Genomic DNA, 15,326 nt, shown 5'->3' with positions numbered 1-15,326 from the left:
TATAGTAAGTATATCTGGTACCTCTCGTATCTTTACGATTTCTCATATCTTTACGCACTTTTTCTGTGGACACAATGTGCGTAAATAAGCAAGAGGCTACTGTAATTAAACTTTTCTTTTTCAGTTTATTTTTTATACTTTTTGGTAAGTTAGGTTATATATAAAGATATAAATGTTCTTAATGTTTTGCTGTATTACCAATTTAGTCCGTTTGCATAAACTTGCGTAATGTTATTGATGAAAACATTTCCAAAAACTTACAAATGCAGCCGTTTAACAAATGTTTAACAAAATTTTTAACAAAACTAATTTAGTTGCTAAGAAATAATAATATTTAGAAAAATATAGAATTTGTTTTTCTACAGTAAACATATTGCAACTACTTTCTGCAATAAATTTGCATAAGAAATTTCAACATTGCTCGAAAATGTGCTTACGGCAATATATAACACATACACAACAAAAATATTAGAAATATATATTCAACACTGTTCTGTACAAAGTAACATGAAGTATTTTGCTGTTGTTTTGCTGTTTTTGTTGACAACTCTGTGTCATAGTCAAGATCAGTCTAGTGATTCAGGTAAGTAGAATTGATTAAACATAAAATATCGTCGTTTTATTGAATGTAAGATGACTTTCGTTGAGATTCTTAATTTTGTATACGTAATTGCACCCTATTTTTTAATGTTTTATCAAAGGAATACTATTTAAGCTACCGTAATTTACATTGAATTTAGGTGTAATATTTTTTATAAAAACTGTTTAATTTTAGTTAGTTATAAAACATTTAGATATTACTGTATTTTATAGAAGTAATTTCAGTTTAGTTCATAAACAGCGATTTCTAAGTAGACATTTGTTAATATTATTGATATTAGACATACTAACTTATTTGCAACTTTAAGTATTAAAAAAACTATGTAGTTTAAGTAATATGCAATTAACAAGATTAAACAATAATAAATATTTTTGTATTGTGTAACTGTACAACATCAATCGTTTTTCTTTTTCAACAAAATTAAGTTTTTACCCTTTTTTACCGAAGACAGTCACTTGCTTTTTTGTAATAAAAACTTATTTTATAGGAAAGATAAGCATTTTAGTATTAAATAATTCTAGCGCCACAGTTAAAAAAACCATAATAAAAAATGAACTGTCAAATGTTTTACTACAGATGTTACCCACATTTTCAACGTAACATACTTTAAACCGAGATTAAAGCTTTAAGTTTCAAAAGTTGTAAAATAATCCAAATTTCGCAATGAATTTTTTTTTAATTATTATTGGTAGTTTTGTTTATTGCTTATTCAACAGATTGTGATGACGTGTGGAACCACCCGTTCCCAGCTAAGCGAGGTTGCGGACAACCAAAGGTACCAGTTGTTTCTGAGGAACCCAAGCAAAATTATTGTGAGTACTTGCTGACTGTTCGGCCTGATATGTGTGTAGGTAAGTATGCGGAACACATCAAAGTGAAATGCAAGAAGACCTGTAACATGTGCTAAATATTACATTATGAAAAAATACCTGTCAAAATAATTGTATGAATTTTAAAGAGTTCACTTTTACTGACAGTGTGTTTTTTAATTTGTTTTACTGCTGAATAATCTTTTCTTAAATAATTAATTTTTTTTTACTGCATTTGATAATATACTTTTCGATGTGTACTTATTAAAAAAATTTACGTACTTAATTAAAAAGCTCTTGTACAAGCAACTGGTTTTGGTATAATCAAAAAAATAAATGTTTTCACATACTTAAGATTACTAAAATTTTACAAGCAACTATTTTTACAATAAAATTTTAGTTCACTTTTGCTTTTTTATAATGCTTAGTTATGCACTTCACCACCGTATTTAACTTTTCTTATATATAAAGACTGTTTGTTTTTAAGTATTTGTTGTGATACTACTAAATATAAACACGTTAACTTATTTTGTTGTAAAAAAAAAATATTATTAAGTTATTTAATTATAATATTAATTTATTAGTTAAAAAGGGTTTACCATATAACACTTAGTTTTTTATAACTATAGTTTAAACATCTAAGTAAAAACTTATGAAATAAATTTGTAAAATTGTTTTATTATTTGCATATAACTAAAGTTATAAATAATCATGTTGTTTTAAAATTTAAAATTTAAGGACAAATCAAAAAACTGTAAATGTAAGTTTAACAAATCAAAAACTTTTATTTAATTTCAAAGTTTTAAGTGTGTTGTTAATGTTAAGTAAAAAATATTCATATTTTAAGTCAATAACGCATTTATAACTCATTTTGATTAAACTAGCTAGAAACTTCCACTATTATTATATTTGATTTCAGCTATCTGATCTTTAAAAAAGTTTAAGAGAGATGTTTGCAAAATTTTATTTTATTTACCAATGAAAAGCAAAGTAAATCGTAGTTAAATAAGAACTCTAATCAAAATAATAATCAGGTACATCAAAGTCAACAAAAATTTGTTTTAAAATAATTTGTATTATTGTTATAAGCAATTTTTTTTTAATTTCATAATCATCAATGAAATATTTCAATATAACGTTTAAAATGCTTTTAAATTTTTAATAGTTGGTTAAAAAACTAGTTAGAAAATATAAATACAGTGAAGAAGAGTTATATAAGAAATACATGCAATGTTAACATAGAAAATTTAAACCAAAGTATTTAGGCAGACTCGCATCTTTTCTTACACATTATAAAACACGCTTAAAATTTGCTTATTTTGTAAAAGGGAAGTCTGTTGTTTTTGTTATTTAAGCTATAAAACTACTTTAAAGCTGAAAGATATTGCTAATAATGGATGGCTTAAAATATGAGTTAAGGTAAGTAAAACTTCTCTAGTATTTGCTACTAAGTGGAATTTAAGATTTTGCAACGAGTAATTTTAATTAAATTCACAAAAATATAATTTTTTTATGAAAAATTGACTGCTTTATATTTTTATAAGTAAACAGCTTAATGAACTTTATTTGTACTGTTTGTTTTTATATATTGAGCTTGACTTAAGTCGTTAAACTTAGAAAAAAATATACATATCACATCAGCAATTATTTTGAGTGTTAAAATAAAACTTATAAATAAAAAAAATATCAAGAATGTAAAGCTAAATTCTAATGAAATATTGTATTTACGGAAAAAAATTGTTTAGCTTTTTATAACAAATAAAGCTTAATATGTTATAACTTCTCTGTTTTTAAACTTATCAGTAACATTATTTTTAAGATTACTTAATTATTTAAAAGGTACATCATAAAACAAAACATTTCCAATATTGAAATACAGTTATAAAGTCTAAAACTAAGTAAGTAAACTAGTTTCGTCTTCTACTTATTACAACACTATTCGGAGTCAAGAACGGGTTCTTTTGGTGAAAATCGAACATTCTTTCAGTCTTGGGAAAGTACCTGACCGAGGAATTGGTGCTCTTCCACTCCGACCTGGTCCTCAGCTTGGTCAGAACCTGAGACGGGGGTTGGAAATTGTTGCTCGTGTACATCTTGTTCAAGTTTTTGTGGCCGATCCGAGGAATTTGTAGGTTTCTTGGTCGGTTGTACTCCACTCCTTCAACTCCGCTGTAAATATATTTTAAGTTTGATCTGTTTCTTCTTCTTATTTCCTCAACTGTGTTCGGAACTTCATTTCTTTTCGTTTTCTTCTTTTCCAAGAGAACCCCAGTCGTAAAAGGTCTTGGTTTTTTGTCCTCCACTCTTTCAACTGGTGGGTTTTTGCAAGTCTGAGCTCTTTGACTGCTCATTCTCAGCAAAATGTCTCTGCCAGTGCCGTAGGAACTTCTTGGTTTAGAGGATTTTTCTGTAAAAGTAGCAGCTTGGAAGTTAATGCTTTTTCTTAGTTTCGGGTATTTACCTAATTCGACCGGGTTTCTTTTGAAATAGATGTCTGTAGGCCGAGTTTTGAATTTACTAGGCAGGTTAAGTGGCCTGGTTTGAAGTTTTATTGGACTGGGCGGAAGTTTGCAGTCTGACCATGTAGTTTTGTACCTGTTAGAAAACGTTTCTTGGACCAAACTGTAACTTTGTGCAGTTTTCATTGTTATACTTTTTTAAAAGTTCTGTCAAATTAATATTTTTGTCGTTTTTTATACATAATTGATTTTATAATTGGTCGAAAAAAAATATATGAGTTAAGTACAGTATTAAAACTTTAAAACTTAAAAAACTTTTACTGAAAATGCATAAGCCCAAAACATGCAACATGGTGTTGTAATACAAAAATAATAGTTAAATGCTGCATAAATTATTTATAAAATTAATTCGAACTAAGTGAGTTCAACTTTTACGTAACTTTAAATAACATTTTTTCAAGAACATAAGGGTCTTGTTATAAAACTACAAGCATAAAAAATTTTAAGACTTTCATGTTTATAAAATTATTACTCATGTTTTATAAGTATTTTTACTTTTATTCAAGATAGTTAAGTAAATAAAATAAAGATAAGTGTTCTCAAAAATTAAGCTAAAACAAGGAAGTTTAATTTTATAATACTGCTTTTAACATTATTTTCAAAAAGAAAACAATAAAATAAATATGAATTACCTTAACTACTAAAACTAGTTTTTGAATTATAAAAAGTTCTATGTTTCAAAGTTTTTGTACTTTTACCCTATATAATTAGTTACAGCGTACGAAAGTTAAACAAACATTACAAAAGTTTTCTTTACTTTTAAATAAACTTGACCTACATAAGCATTCAAGCCAAAGCTGTTAATTCATCTAATGTACAACATAATATAACAGTTATGTTTTTCAATACACTGCAATGGCTTAATAATACTTAACATTTGGTACTTATACCTAATATTTACATTAAATATTTACATCTAATATTTGCTTATACTTTTCAACACCACCATTACACTTGTACTTAAACCATACGAACAAAATAAAACAAATATTCAAAAAATACAAGCCCTTTTATAAAGCACTCCACGCAAACCTTCAGCAAATACTATTATAACAAACACTTTCAAACAATGCAACTAAACATAACTTTTCTCCTTTTTTCTATGTAAGCCTCTTCCTTACTTTCAATGTCAAGTGCATTGAGTTGTTCTAAATTTCTCAAAGTTTTTTTCAAATTTATCTTGTTTTGATTGTTGAAATAGATAAAGAGCGTATTAAATGACTATCTCGTTATTCTATTGTGGCCTCAGGTCTTTATGAAAATATTTTTCTTTTGTCTAACCGCTACGTTGAAATAACAATAAAGTTTAATTTCATTGTGCTTGTCTTACTTGTGCTTTTGTTATCTTTTCTATATGAAAAGTATTATTTGAAGTTTACACAAACTTAAAACGCTTTCTTATTTATAAACTAAGTCTCATTTTGAAATATTTAATCAAACTTAAAAAGAAATGAAAAAACATTTGATCAAATGTAGATTAAAAACTGAAAATAGCGTAGTTTACGAATTATGATTTCATATAAGTCTTTTTTTCTCAAATCAAAAAAGTTTATAAATACAGGCGCATTTGATATTGATTATGCTTCGATAATTAAACTAAACAATGCAACTTTTTGCTTGTTTATAACTAGTTTTAACTGATTATGTGAAATCTCAGTTTAAGAGAAAATACTAAATGTTATTGAAGAAATAATTTAATCTGAAACAAAAACAACTGAATACACATTGACTTGTCTAGACAGTTTTATTAAAACTTCCCAGTGGTAATAATAACAAACTTCTAGCTTAAAATAATATTTATTTTGATTCTCCCATATTTAAGTTACGTTTTCGGCACAATCTTTTGAAATGTATTTTAAGCCCGACGTAAAAGTTATTATAAGTGTACTTGAAACTGTGTGGCTTTATTGAGCTCTTGTGCGCCAAATAGCAGTTAAAATTAACAGTTTTAAGTTTGTACAATTTTTCACTAAACAAAGAAATAGTCTTCTTTAGTTAAGGCAATCAACGAGAACATCGGCGAAAGCCTACACAGCCTAAGCCTGAACTTTCCTATGGCGTAAGACAAGCTTTAGTTTAACATAAAGTAGTTGTTGAAAGAAAAAGGGATTGAAGTTTAATGCTGGTTGGTAAATATAAATTTCTAAATACATTAAGCTTAATTAACAAACTTATTTTAAATTTACTTGTAATAAAGATAACCTTTGATATTTTGTTACTAAATAAACAACCTTTTGATGCTAAAATATTCTATTCGTAACACTTGGTTTATGAAAACTATTGAAAAATAAGCTTTAGATATTTAAAACTGTATTTGAATAGTGTTTGCATCTCAATATATACAATAATAAAATATTTAAAGTATGTTTTAGTTTAGTTTAAAAACACACAATTGAGTAATACTGTAAAAAAAATTGTTCGAATTATAACTCAGACTAGTTTGTTGTTTTAAGCTGTAAAGCTTGATTATTTATAACTGAAACGCAGTGTTATAATACATAATAATAACATTTTATTGAAAGTAAAATGTGGTCAAATAGTTTCTGTTATTAAAGATTATAACGATCGTAAAAAATAAAATATCGTTTATATTTTTGAAGTCATTTTAGAAACCATTTGTAGTATTTAAAAAGTTGTTAAACAGAGATTAACTCAACATATTTTAAAATACATTTTGCTTAAAAACTAAAACTATAAACACTTGAATAAAGCCTGCGGTAAAGACAAAATCAAGTTTAAACATACAAATTTCTTGATATGATATATTTTATGAGAAAGAACTTAATGAAATAAAGTTAAACAGTTAAAAAACAAAAGTAAAAAAAAACATTTAAGTTTAAATTAAGAAGAACTTTCAAAGAAATCTAGTGTGTTGTTTTATAAGTATTTGTTTTAAAGAAAGCTTTAAAATGTGTGAATAAGCTAAAAAGACTACTTTTGTTTTTTATTTGTTAGACATTTAATGAATCATGCATAATATTGAACAACAGTTTTATTCTTATTACAATAATCAAAAATAATTTCCAACAATTTATTTTATTTAAGAATCGTGAATGATATTGAGCAACAATCTTTTGAAATCCGAAGAGCATTCATCGTCTATGGCTTGCCATAACTCAATTTCAAACATTTCTTCATACTTCTCCTTAATCGATCCTAAATCGATCTGTTAAAAAACAATCAAAACATTTAATTTTTAAAGAAATTATTGTAATTGTTTGCTTAAACATTAAGTTATATCCTGGTATTTTTTCTTTAATTGGTCTCAATTTGGTCTATTTTATCACTAGTGTAAACATAAACGTTTATATTGTCATATTATTAAACTTAACTAATGCTTGAACCTAAAATTTAAACAATTTTTGTTATATACATAAGCAAAAATTGTTTTTAAGTTTTAACGATAAGAATTTTCATACTTTTTATCTAAATATCACAATGGGCCAGAAATTAATATAGGTAAACTGTTTTGTCTTTTTTTAATTATTCAATACAAAGCCAAGATCCTAGCGCATTTAAAAATTAAAACCTATTTTTAAAATTCTGTTTACAACATACCAGTTGGCGCGAAACGAATTGACGTATTTTTTCATAAGTCAAGTTTTTTTGTCTTAAAAAATTTCAAGCCTTTCTTTTTCTCAAAAAAAGGAATCGTTTATAAAAATGCTAGTCAGTTTTTATCCAAGAAAATTTCGAAATCCAAATGTAAATATTATTGTTGAAAAAAACGTTATAAATTTTTTTGCACTAAACAATATGCGATGAAACCTGGTAAGATTATTAAAAAAAAATCCTTTTTATTTTACAAACCTCACTCCTGGTAATGATGTGTCTTATCAACGCGTCCTCATCAGTGCCCGCTCCCGCCATGCTCTCATTTATCTTGGTTGCTAGGTAACCCACGTGGTCGCGCACCATGGCAACTATTGTGACGTAAGCGTCGTGCAAGTTACCAGATACTTCACCGTCGATAGCCTCCTCAAATGAGTTCTCCGCTATCTGGAGGATTATTGTTAGTGTTACGGCAGTTTTAATTAAAAAATATTGCATAGGAAACAGTTTTTCTGTTATGTAAAAACTTACTTTCTTAAACTTCGTTTTAATTTTAAACCAATTAAATTTTCGAAAGGTTTTTCATTCAGTGATTATTTAAATTGTTTTAGAAAAAAAAAACAATTTGCAAATTTTTTTATTGTTAGCTGTTGCAATTTTGTTGTAGAAACCAACACAATTTAAAAACTCAAAGTTTTTTTTTAAATACATCTCGACATGTTTTCTTCATATCAGTGATTAATGGTTATATCAGCAAATAGTCAACTTTGTGCGTTCTTTTATCAGCCAAAAATAACATGTTTGGTTTCAAATTATGAAAACAAAACTTATTATTACGTAACAAATTTACTTCTGCGTATTTTTCAAATATGCTTCTCAGCTGCAAATAGTTTCTTGTTGAGAGAATTGTAGTGAATGTGGATTCGTCGGTTCCGAAAAACTTGTTTTCTCCTGCCTGTGATCATAAACTATTTATACATCAGTAAATATAAAAACTAAAAACAAGTGTGAAGGTTTTGTAAAATAAACCCTACATCAGACATATCCTGTGATCATCATCAACATTTTTATTTTATTTAGTTATTTAACGAACATCAAACATAGCATATTCGTTAACATCGAACAATATTTTATATATTTTAAGTTTATTTTATATATTTTACTCACATCAAATAACTCTTTATTTTTAAAATTAACTATGTTCTATTTAATTCACTTACATCAAACATAGCTTGCGCATCCACCAATGCGTCATCTTTATCAGCATCAAACAATACTTTATACATTTTAAGTTTATTTTATAGATCCTACTTACATCAAACATAGCTTGCGCATCCTCCAATGCGGCATCCTCGTCAACATCGAATCCCTCGTCCCTGTTTCCTGATGCCAACGCCAACAACAACGTCCTGAAGTCTCCGGATGTCTCGGATTCCACGTCTTCTGAGAGTGAGCGACCGTACAATTCCGTGTATGATTCCTGTTGAGATAGTATTTTTACTGATAATTACTTATAAACAAATATTAAAATAAAATTTTGTTAAAGCTATTCTAGGAGTAAAGTATTTCACTAAGAACAAATTAAAAAAAAACTTTAAATTACAACGTTTCTGAAGTTATACTGAGTACACGACACTTTATTAACATTTTTCATATCAGAGTTATTTAAAGCACATAATACTTAAACAAAAAAAAACTGACATGATTATTTTAAACACCAATGTTATTGATAATACAAAAAACTTAAACAACAACTAACATTAATTTTTTCCATACCGCTATTGTTCTGAGTGCACAGTATCTCAACAAGAACATGTTCCCATGTACCTGATCCGAGCATCGCTTTGTGCAGTTGTTTCGCTTCGTAAACTTCTTTTTTCTGTTTAAATTTACTACTTTAATCAAAAAAAGTTAATCTTTTTGTTAAAAAAAAGCTAAATGATAAACTAAAAAAAAGATATTTTTAATCAAAAAACGTTGGTACATACACTGATAAGTTCTGTCTACAACTAGCTTACAAGTAAAAAAACATTGTATTTTAAAACTATTTATATACGCTATTTGTTTCACGATAACCATTATACAGAAAGAATTTTTACGATCACAGCCAGTTTTTGAAGAAAAAATTCTAGAGATTCTATATTGTTATTTTAAAATTTTTGAACAAAGAACTTGAATGTGTAGCTCGAGTTTATTATTTTAAGCTTAAGTAGTGCTAAATGCTGTTGAATTTAGTTGTTAAGCCATTAGAAAACTATTACTAGAAATTGTTGATATAAATTATCTAACATCCATCAATGCGACTACAGCTTCTTCAAATGCTCCTCCTAACTCTGCTTTTATTTTTTCAATCAGAGGTTCTCCGTATTTTTCTTCAAAAGCTTCTTTTATCAACTGTCTCTCGTCTGATGTTCTGGAACAAAGATTTAAATAAATATAAGTTTTTAAAACATACAATAAACATGTAACAAAGATATTATTTGTCAAATTGAAGATTTCTAATAACTTACTGTAACTGTGTGAGATTAATTAAAAAGATCATTAAAAAGTTAAGAGATAAAAATTCTACGATTGAACTAAGAATTTATTAATGAAAAACCACGAAACTTTTTTGAAGATTTTGTAGATGCGTATTTTCACTTAAACATGAAATTTAACAAACAATTATATCAAAAGTGCGATGAAAAGTACAAAAACTAAATGGCTAAAACATTTTTAAACACAACTTTTAACAAGTGTATTTACCTAATTTAAACTTGTTTTTTACTTTCCAGTAATCTTATTACAGATAATTTTTTCATTAACAAGCTACCTATCATTTAAATAACTAACACATATATATGTTTAAAAGTGTTTACCAGAAATATATCTTATAAACCTTCTAGTAACAACCCTGATAATAGCTGACTCATTCGTACCCATTCCGTCCATTGATTCAAATAATTTTTCTGCGTCTTCTTCAGCATTGAATTCGTCTGTGGAAACTACAGCTGGCTGTAAACATTAATATAAAATAATTTTAAAATTACACATTTTGTTTCAATATAGTTCTTATCATAAAACTACATGTTGTACTTCTTATCCTGCTGAAAATTCATTAGTAGTTGAAAACAATTTAATTTATCTGATGTAATTTGTATAGTTAATCAGAGTGCATATTTTGATTTTTTAATATTACTTACTTAAATTTTGAAAGGTATTTACACATTAAAAAACTTTTTGTGAAACTTAGATGGCTTTAATTTATTGTCAATAAAAAAACTAAAAAATTTTAAAACAAATAAATTAAATGCATTAAGTTTTTTATTTTTAATTAACTTAAAACTTACTTTTACTTCTGCGCTTCCCATTTTAATTTTAAATTAGCTGAAATAAATAAAATAATACCTGAAAATAGAGCAGACAGTTTTGTAAAAAAATCATTTAAAAAAAAAAAAAAAAACAGTAAAACGTCTATGAATCGAAAATTGTAATTTATGACGATCTGATTAAGTCAAACCAAACAGATAAGTACAATTTTGAATTATTTTTAACTTGAAAAAATTGAAGCTCAAACTGTTTTTAATGATATTAACATGTACAAAAAATATCAATTAAAACTTTAGAATTAGTGAACCATAAGAAATTTTTCAATTAGTAAGCACATGAACATACATTAGTGTTGTATGCTAAACAGTTGAAAAAAAAACATTTATCTTACAGAAAATATCTTTGTATATATAAGTTGTTAAAAGAATTTCTAAAAACTACTTTAAGTTTTAAGTGTTTTTGTGGACGTTTCTCTTTTTTAAAGACAAATTAAAATTTGATTTGCAAAAAAAAAAGTTGTTTAAGCTTAAAGTATAAGTAAATTTTATCGTTTTTAAAAGAAATAAAAAAACATAGCTTTAAGCTAAACTTGACAACTTTGAAAAAAGAAGTTTTATTTTAATGCATGTTTATTCCTACAACTTATAAATTATGAACCACGTAAGAAACATTTTGAAAGTAATAAAAAGTATTTTTGCTATAAAACTACAAAAATTTAAAACATAAAACAATAATACTTAATGATACTAGTAATGCTAAGTTGAGTCCTTATTATAGTATTTATATGTAACAAACAAACAGTTTTACTTATTTTTTTGCATTTAAAAAACATAATTAGGTAATTGACTACTTTTTAAACGAAAAACAAACATAAAATAAAATTCTTTATTTAAAAAAAGTATGAATAAAACTATTCTTAACAAAAATCGTTTAGTAAACAAAACTTTACAAACTGTAAACATTGACTTATTATAAAACGCTTAACTGTTATTGGTTATAAAGAACAGTATGAATAAAATTGTATTAATAATTTTAATAAAAACCTTTTTTACGTTTCTTGTCTTAAGCTCTTCATAAAAAAAATTATTGTTCGACAACATTTTATATCAAATAATCATCAAAAAATATTTTTTAAAGTTTAAAAAGCATATAGCATGTTCTAGTTTAAGAACACTCAAACTTACTAACAAGACAAAATATTTAATCAAGACATTTATAAAAAAAAATCTTGATATTATCTTAATTATTTAATACTTGTGTAGTTTAAAACAAACGAAATATTTTTTCTCAATAGTAAAAAAAAACTTTGATTAGTTTTTTTTTCAGTTCTCAAAGTAATTTTTAGGTTATGAAAACTAATTATTACTAATATTAATCTATATTTGCTATATATATTTTAAAATTTATATGTCAGTAAAGCTTTTGATTAAAATCGTTTGTTTTATGGCTAAAGCTTTCTTAAAAATTGACTACATCCAAATATGAACACAACAAGCTTCTTATAAGATTAATCTACCATAAGCAAAACTGAGTTTTCGCAAATCAGGTATTATGCCTAGGTTTAAGTATAAATAAAAAATTACTAGTTATTATATTTTTTTTATTCTAGCATATCTAACTGTTGTCGAATCTAAAATGGTTTTCTTCAAAAACATTTTATTTTAACCAAAGTTTTGTTTAAAAATAACATAAACTCTTATACAACATAACTAAAACTTATATTTTTACCATACTTTTTATCTTTCTGACAGAGCTACTGGCCTTCGAACTAAATTTACCAAATTTATTCAACTTTGTATTATGCTGCTTTATTTCAGCACCTTACACTTTTGTATTTTTTGAAGTTTTATTTATTTTTTCTTCTAAAAATAGTTTGCTACTTCTTTAAATAAATTTAAACTTTTCCACACCAGCATACCTAACCGTTGTCTAATCTGAAATGACTTTGTTTTCAGTTCTAATCAAATTAATAGTTTTATTAAATTTCTTCTTTCAACAAAAGCTATTAGTTCTACAAATAAATTTAGATAATAATTTTTTTAAATTTTAAACTATTTTTTATACCAGCATATCTAACTTATGTCTAATCTGAAATGATTTCCTTCAAAATTATTTTCAGTGGTCACTGGTGCTTGAAGCGTTTTTTCTACCCGCAAATATTTCGTCTGAAAATTGTTCGATTGTGACGTAATAAGACGGGTGTAACGTTTTAAAGTTGATCTAAGATTAAAATGAAAACTTTTAGATATTTATTGTTTTTAATGATTAGAATATTTTTTTCTACAAATAAACAAACATCAACCTACTTTTAATTAAATATTTTGGTTATTACTTATTTTTATATTTTAGTTAACTTATACTCAAAATTTCTCAAGTTTTTATTGTGTAAATGCTTAAACAAATGTTATATAAATTTTTTAATTATTTTTGATACAACAAACAAGTAATTTCTCATAATCTTATTCGAACTTTTTTATACAAGCGTACCTAGTTTAATTTAAATTGAGGTGAGTCTTAACATAAATCTTAACATAAATGTTGAAACAAATCTTAACATAAAAAATAAAACGAAAGTGTACCTTTTAGTCATAAATATTTTAACTACTCAATCTTTATAAATTTAAGTTTAGGCTGTAATTGGTACTTTTTAAAATTTTGTTGTACAAACCTTAAAATATTACTAAAATTATAGCTGTAATTGTTGTAAATAGAGAGAAAAAGAAGTCTTTTTTTTTTACAACTAGTGTATGCTTTTATTTTTTTTTAAGACCTAAGTCGAAGTTCTTCGAAATGTTAGTATTTTTCAGTTATATTGTGTAATATTTTCTTCAAAAGGAAATTAAAGTACTACCTATTTTCACTATAGAGAAATGGTCAACTTAATCTAAAATATTCTTAATATTTGAGTATAAGCAAATATTATTTAAACTAGAAACTAATTATAATAATACACGTATAAATAATTTTTTAACTTTTTAACTTTTAAAAAACTTTTTTTAAGTTTATTAATTTATAGTTACCTTTAAACTTCTATATTAATGTTCATCGCATTGGTTCATTCAATCATTTTGTTTAGTGTTAGTAGGTTTTGATAAAAAACTTTGTAAGTGACGTTTAATGATAAAAAATATCAAAGAATGAGTTGTTAACTAAGATCACATTTATTTAGTGTTTACATAACAAATTATTTTATAGAAAATTTTTATAGGTTATACAAAAATGAAAGATTTTTTTTAGTTTTCATAATTAAAGTTTTTATTTAGAATAAAATATTTACTAAATAAAGATTTGTGATTAGCTTAACAATTGTCAAATAACAAAAATAACTAAAAACTAAAAAGTATCCAACCGTAGTTTAAATTATGTTTTACTGTTTAACAATTAACTGTTTATTAGTGTTTTAATTCAGAATCAACTAATGAATTTTTAGTACATTTTATTAAAAGAACAATTATCTCTGATTTTTCTTGCTAAACATGTTTGTTAAACAGTAGTAATTATCAGCCTGAACAACGCATCAGAAAAGTTTGGTACTTGATGTTCATTAAGACGTTTATAAATATTTTGAAAATTAGAATTGTATGGGACATTTGCTTATATAAAATTTTTATTTTTATTTATAGAAACATTTATGTAAATTTGTGCGAATGAAGAAGGTTTTACTTTTTATTAAAAAGTAGGAAAGTATTATGAAAACAGACAAGTTAAAAAAAATCTTAAGTTCTTAAATTTACAAAGCAGTGGATCAGAAACAGTTATTTATGCAAATTTACTTTTAAATAATTTTTTCAAAACTTTAAATAAAAAAGCTAAGTTATAAATTGAGCCACAAACTTAAAATTTCGATGCAGTCACTAAGCATTCATTAAACGCAAGCCTGTCTTTCTAGAACTGAAAATTATACCAAATAACACAACCTCTTGGTGGCATCAAAACGTTATTTTGAAATTTATTTTAAGCATTGAAAGTTGATATGTTTGTCAAAAAGAGTTGTTTTTAGCAAACGCAAAACCTATCTTTTTACTGCCAAGTTTATTTCAAATAGTACAACCTCTCGGTGGCGCCAAAACTTGGAACGGTCATCAGAAACTTTTCTCTCTCGTTTTGCAGTTCTCTCGTTTTTCAATAACGTTGCCGCGTTTAAACAAAAACTTTTGCACTTTGAATGGATAAGTTTTGCTTCAAAGTGAATATCATCTAAGATATGCTGCAATTTTTTGAAAGCGTTTTGTTTTATTTTGAAACTTCGTTGAAATTTTAAAGTTTGTTTTAATTTTGTTTATTTTTTTGTAGCTTATGAATTTTTGTTACGCATTTTAACAAAGGAAGTAGGAAGCTTAGTTTGTGTTTTGAGAAACTTTTGTTAAAGGTTATATAAGTATATTTTGTGACTTTTTTTATTTTTGTTTCATAATATCTGCCTGAAACTTTTAAGCTTTATTCAATTAATTCTAAAGATTTTTTAAAAATCTAGATGTTGTATATATGTTTTTTTTGTAATTTTGTGTTAAATTTTTTCGATGTTATATAAAGTTG

The 15,326-nt window shown here is 25.4% G+C and overlaps 1 protein-coding gene and 1 long non-coding RNA gene across 2 annotated transcripts; one reads left to right on the top strand and one right to left on the bottom strand.

Annotated features, from left to right (window-relative positions):
- Positions 1-494: 494 nt before the first annotated feature.
- On the top strand, positions 495-1,931 carry LOC145840950 (uncharacterized). The gene is made up of 2 exons (XR_014370125.1): positions 495-583; positions 1,318-1,931. It is a non-coding gene; the product is annotated as an uncharacterized LOC145840950 (long non-coding RNA).
- Positions 1,932-6,569: 4,638 nt separating this feature from the next.
- LOC145840701 (annexin A13-like) lies at positions 6,570-10,870 on the bottom strand. Its single transcript, XM_082948027.1, has 8 exons — positions 10,811-10,870; positions 10,360-10,475; positions 9,771-9,894; positions 9,241-9,360; positions 8,797-8,961; positions 8,332-8,436; positions 7,740-7,928; positions 6,570-7,095 (listed from the first exon to the last, which is right to left on the bottom strand). Exons 1-8 carry the CDS (start codon positions 10,829-10,831, stop codon positions 6,970-6,972), a joined length of 966 nt encoding a protein of 321 aa, XP_082804153.1. The 5' UTR covers positions 10,832-10,870; the 3' UTR covers positions 6,570-6,969.
- Between the last annotated feature and the right edge of the window lie 4,456 nt (positions 10,871-15,326).

The sequence above is a fragment of the Thalia democratica genome, chromosome 7 (assembly GCF_965202585.1).
Source record: "Thalia democratica chromosome 7, ktThaDemo2.hap1.1, whole genome shotgun sequence".
Taxonomy (NCBI): domain Eukaryota; kingdom Metazoa; phylum Chordata; class Thaliacea; order Salpida; family Salpidae; genus Thalia; species Thalia democratica.
This window is presented reverse-complemented; position numbering and strand designations above follow the sequence as displayed.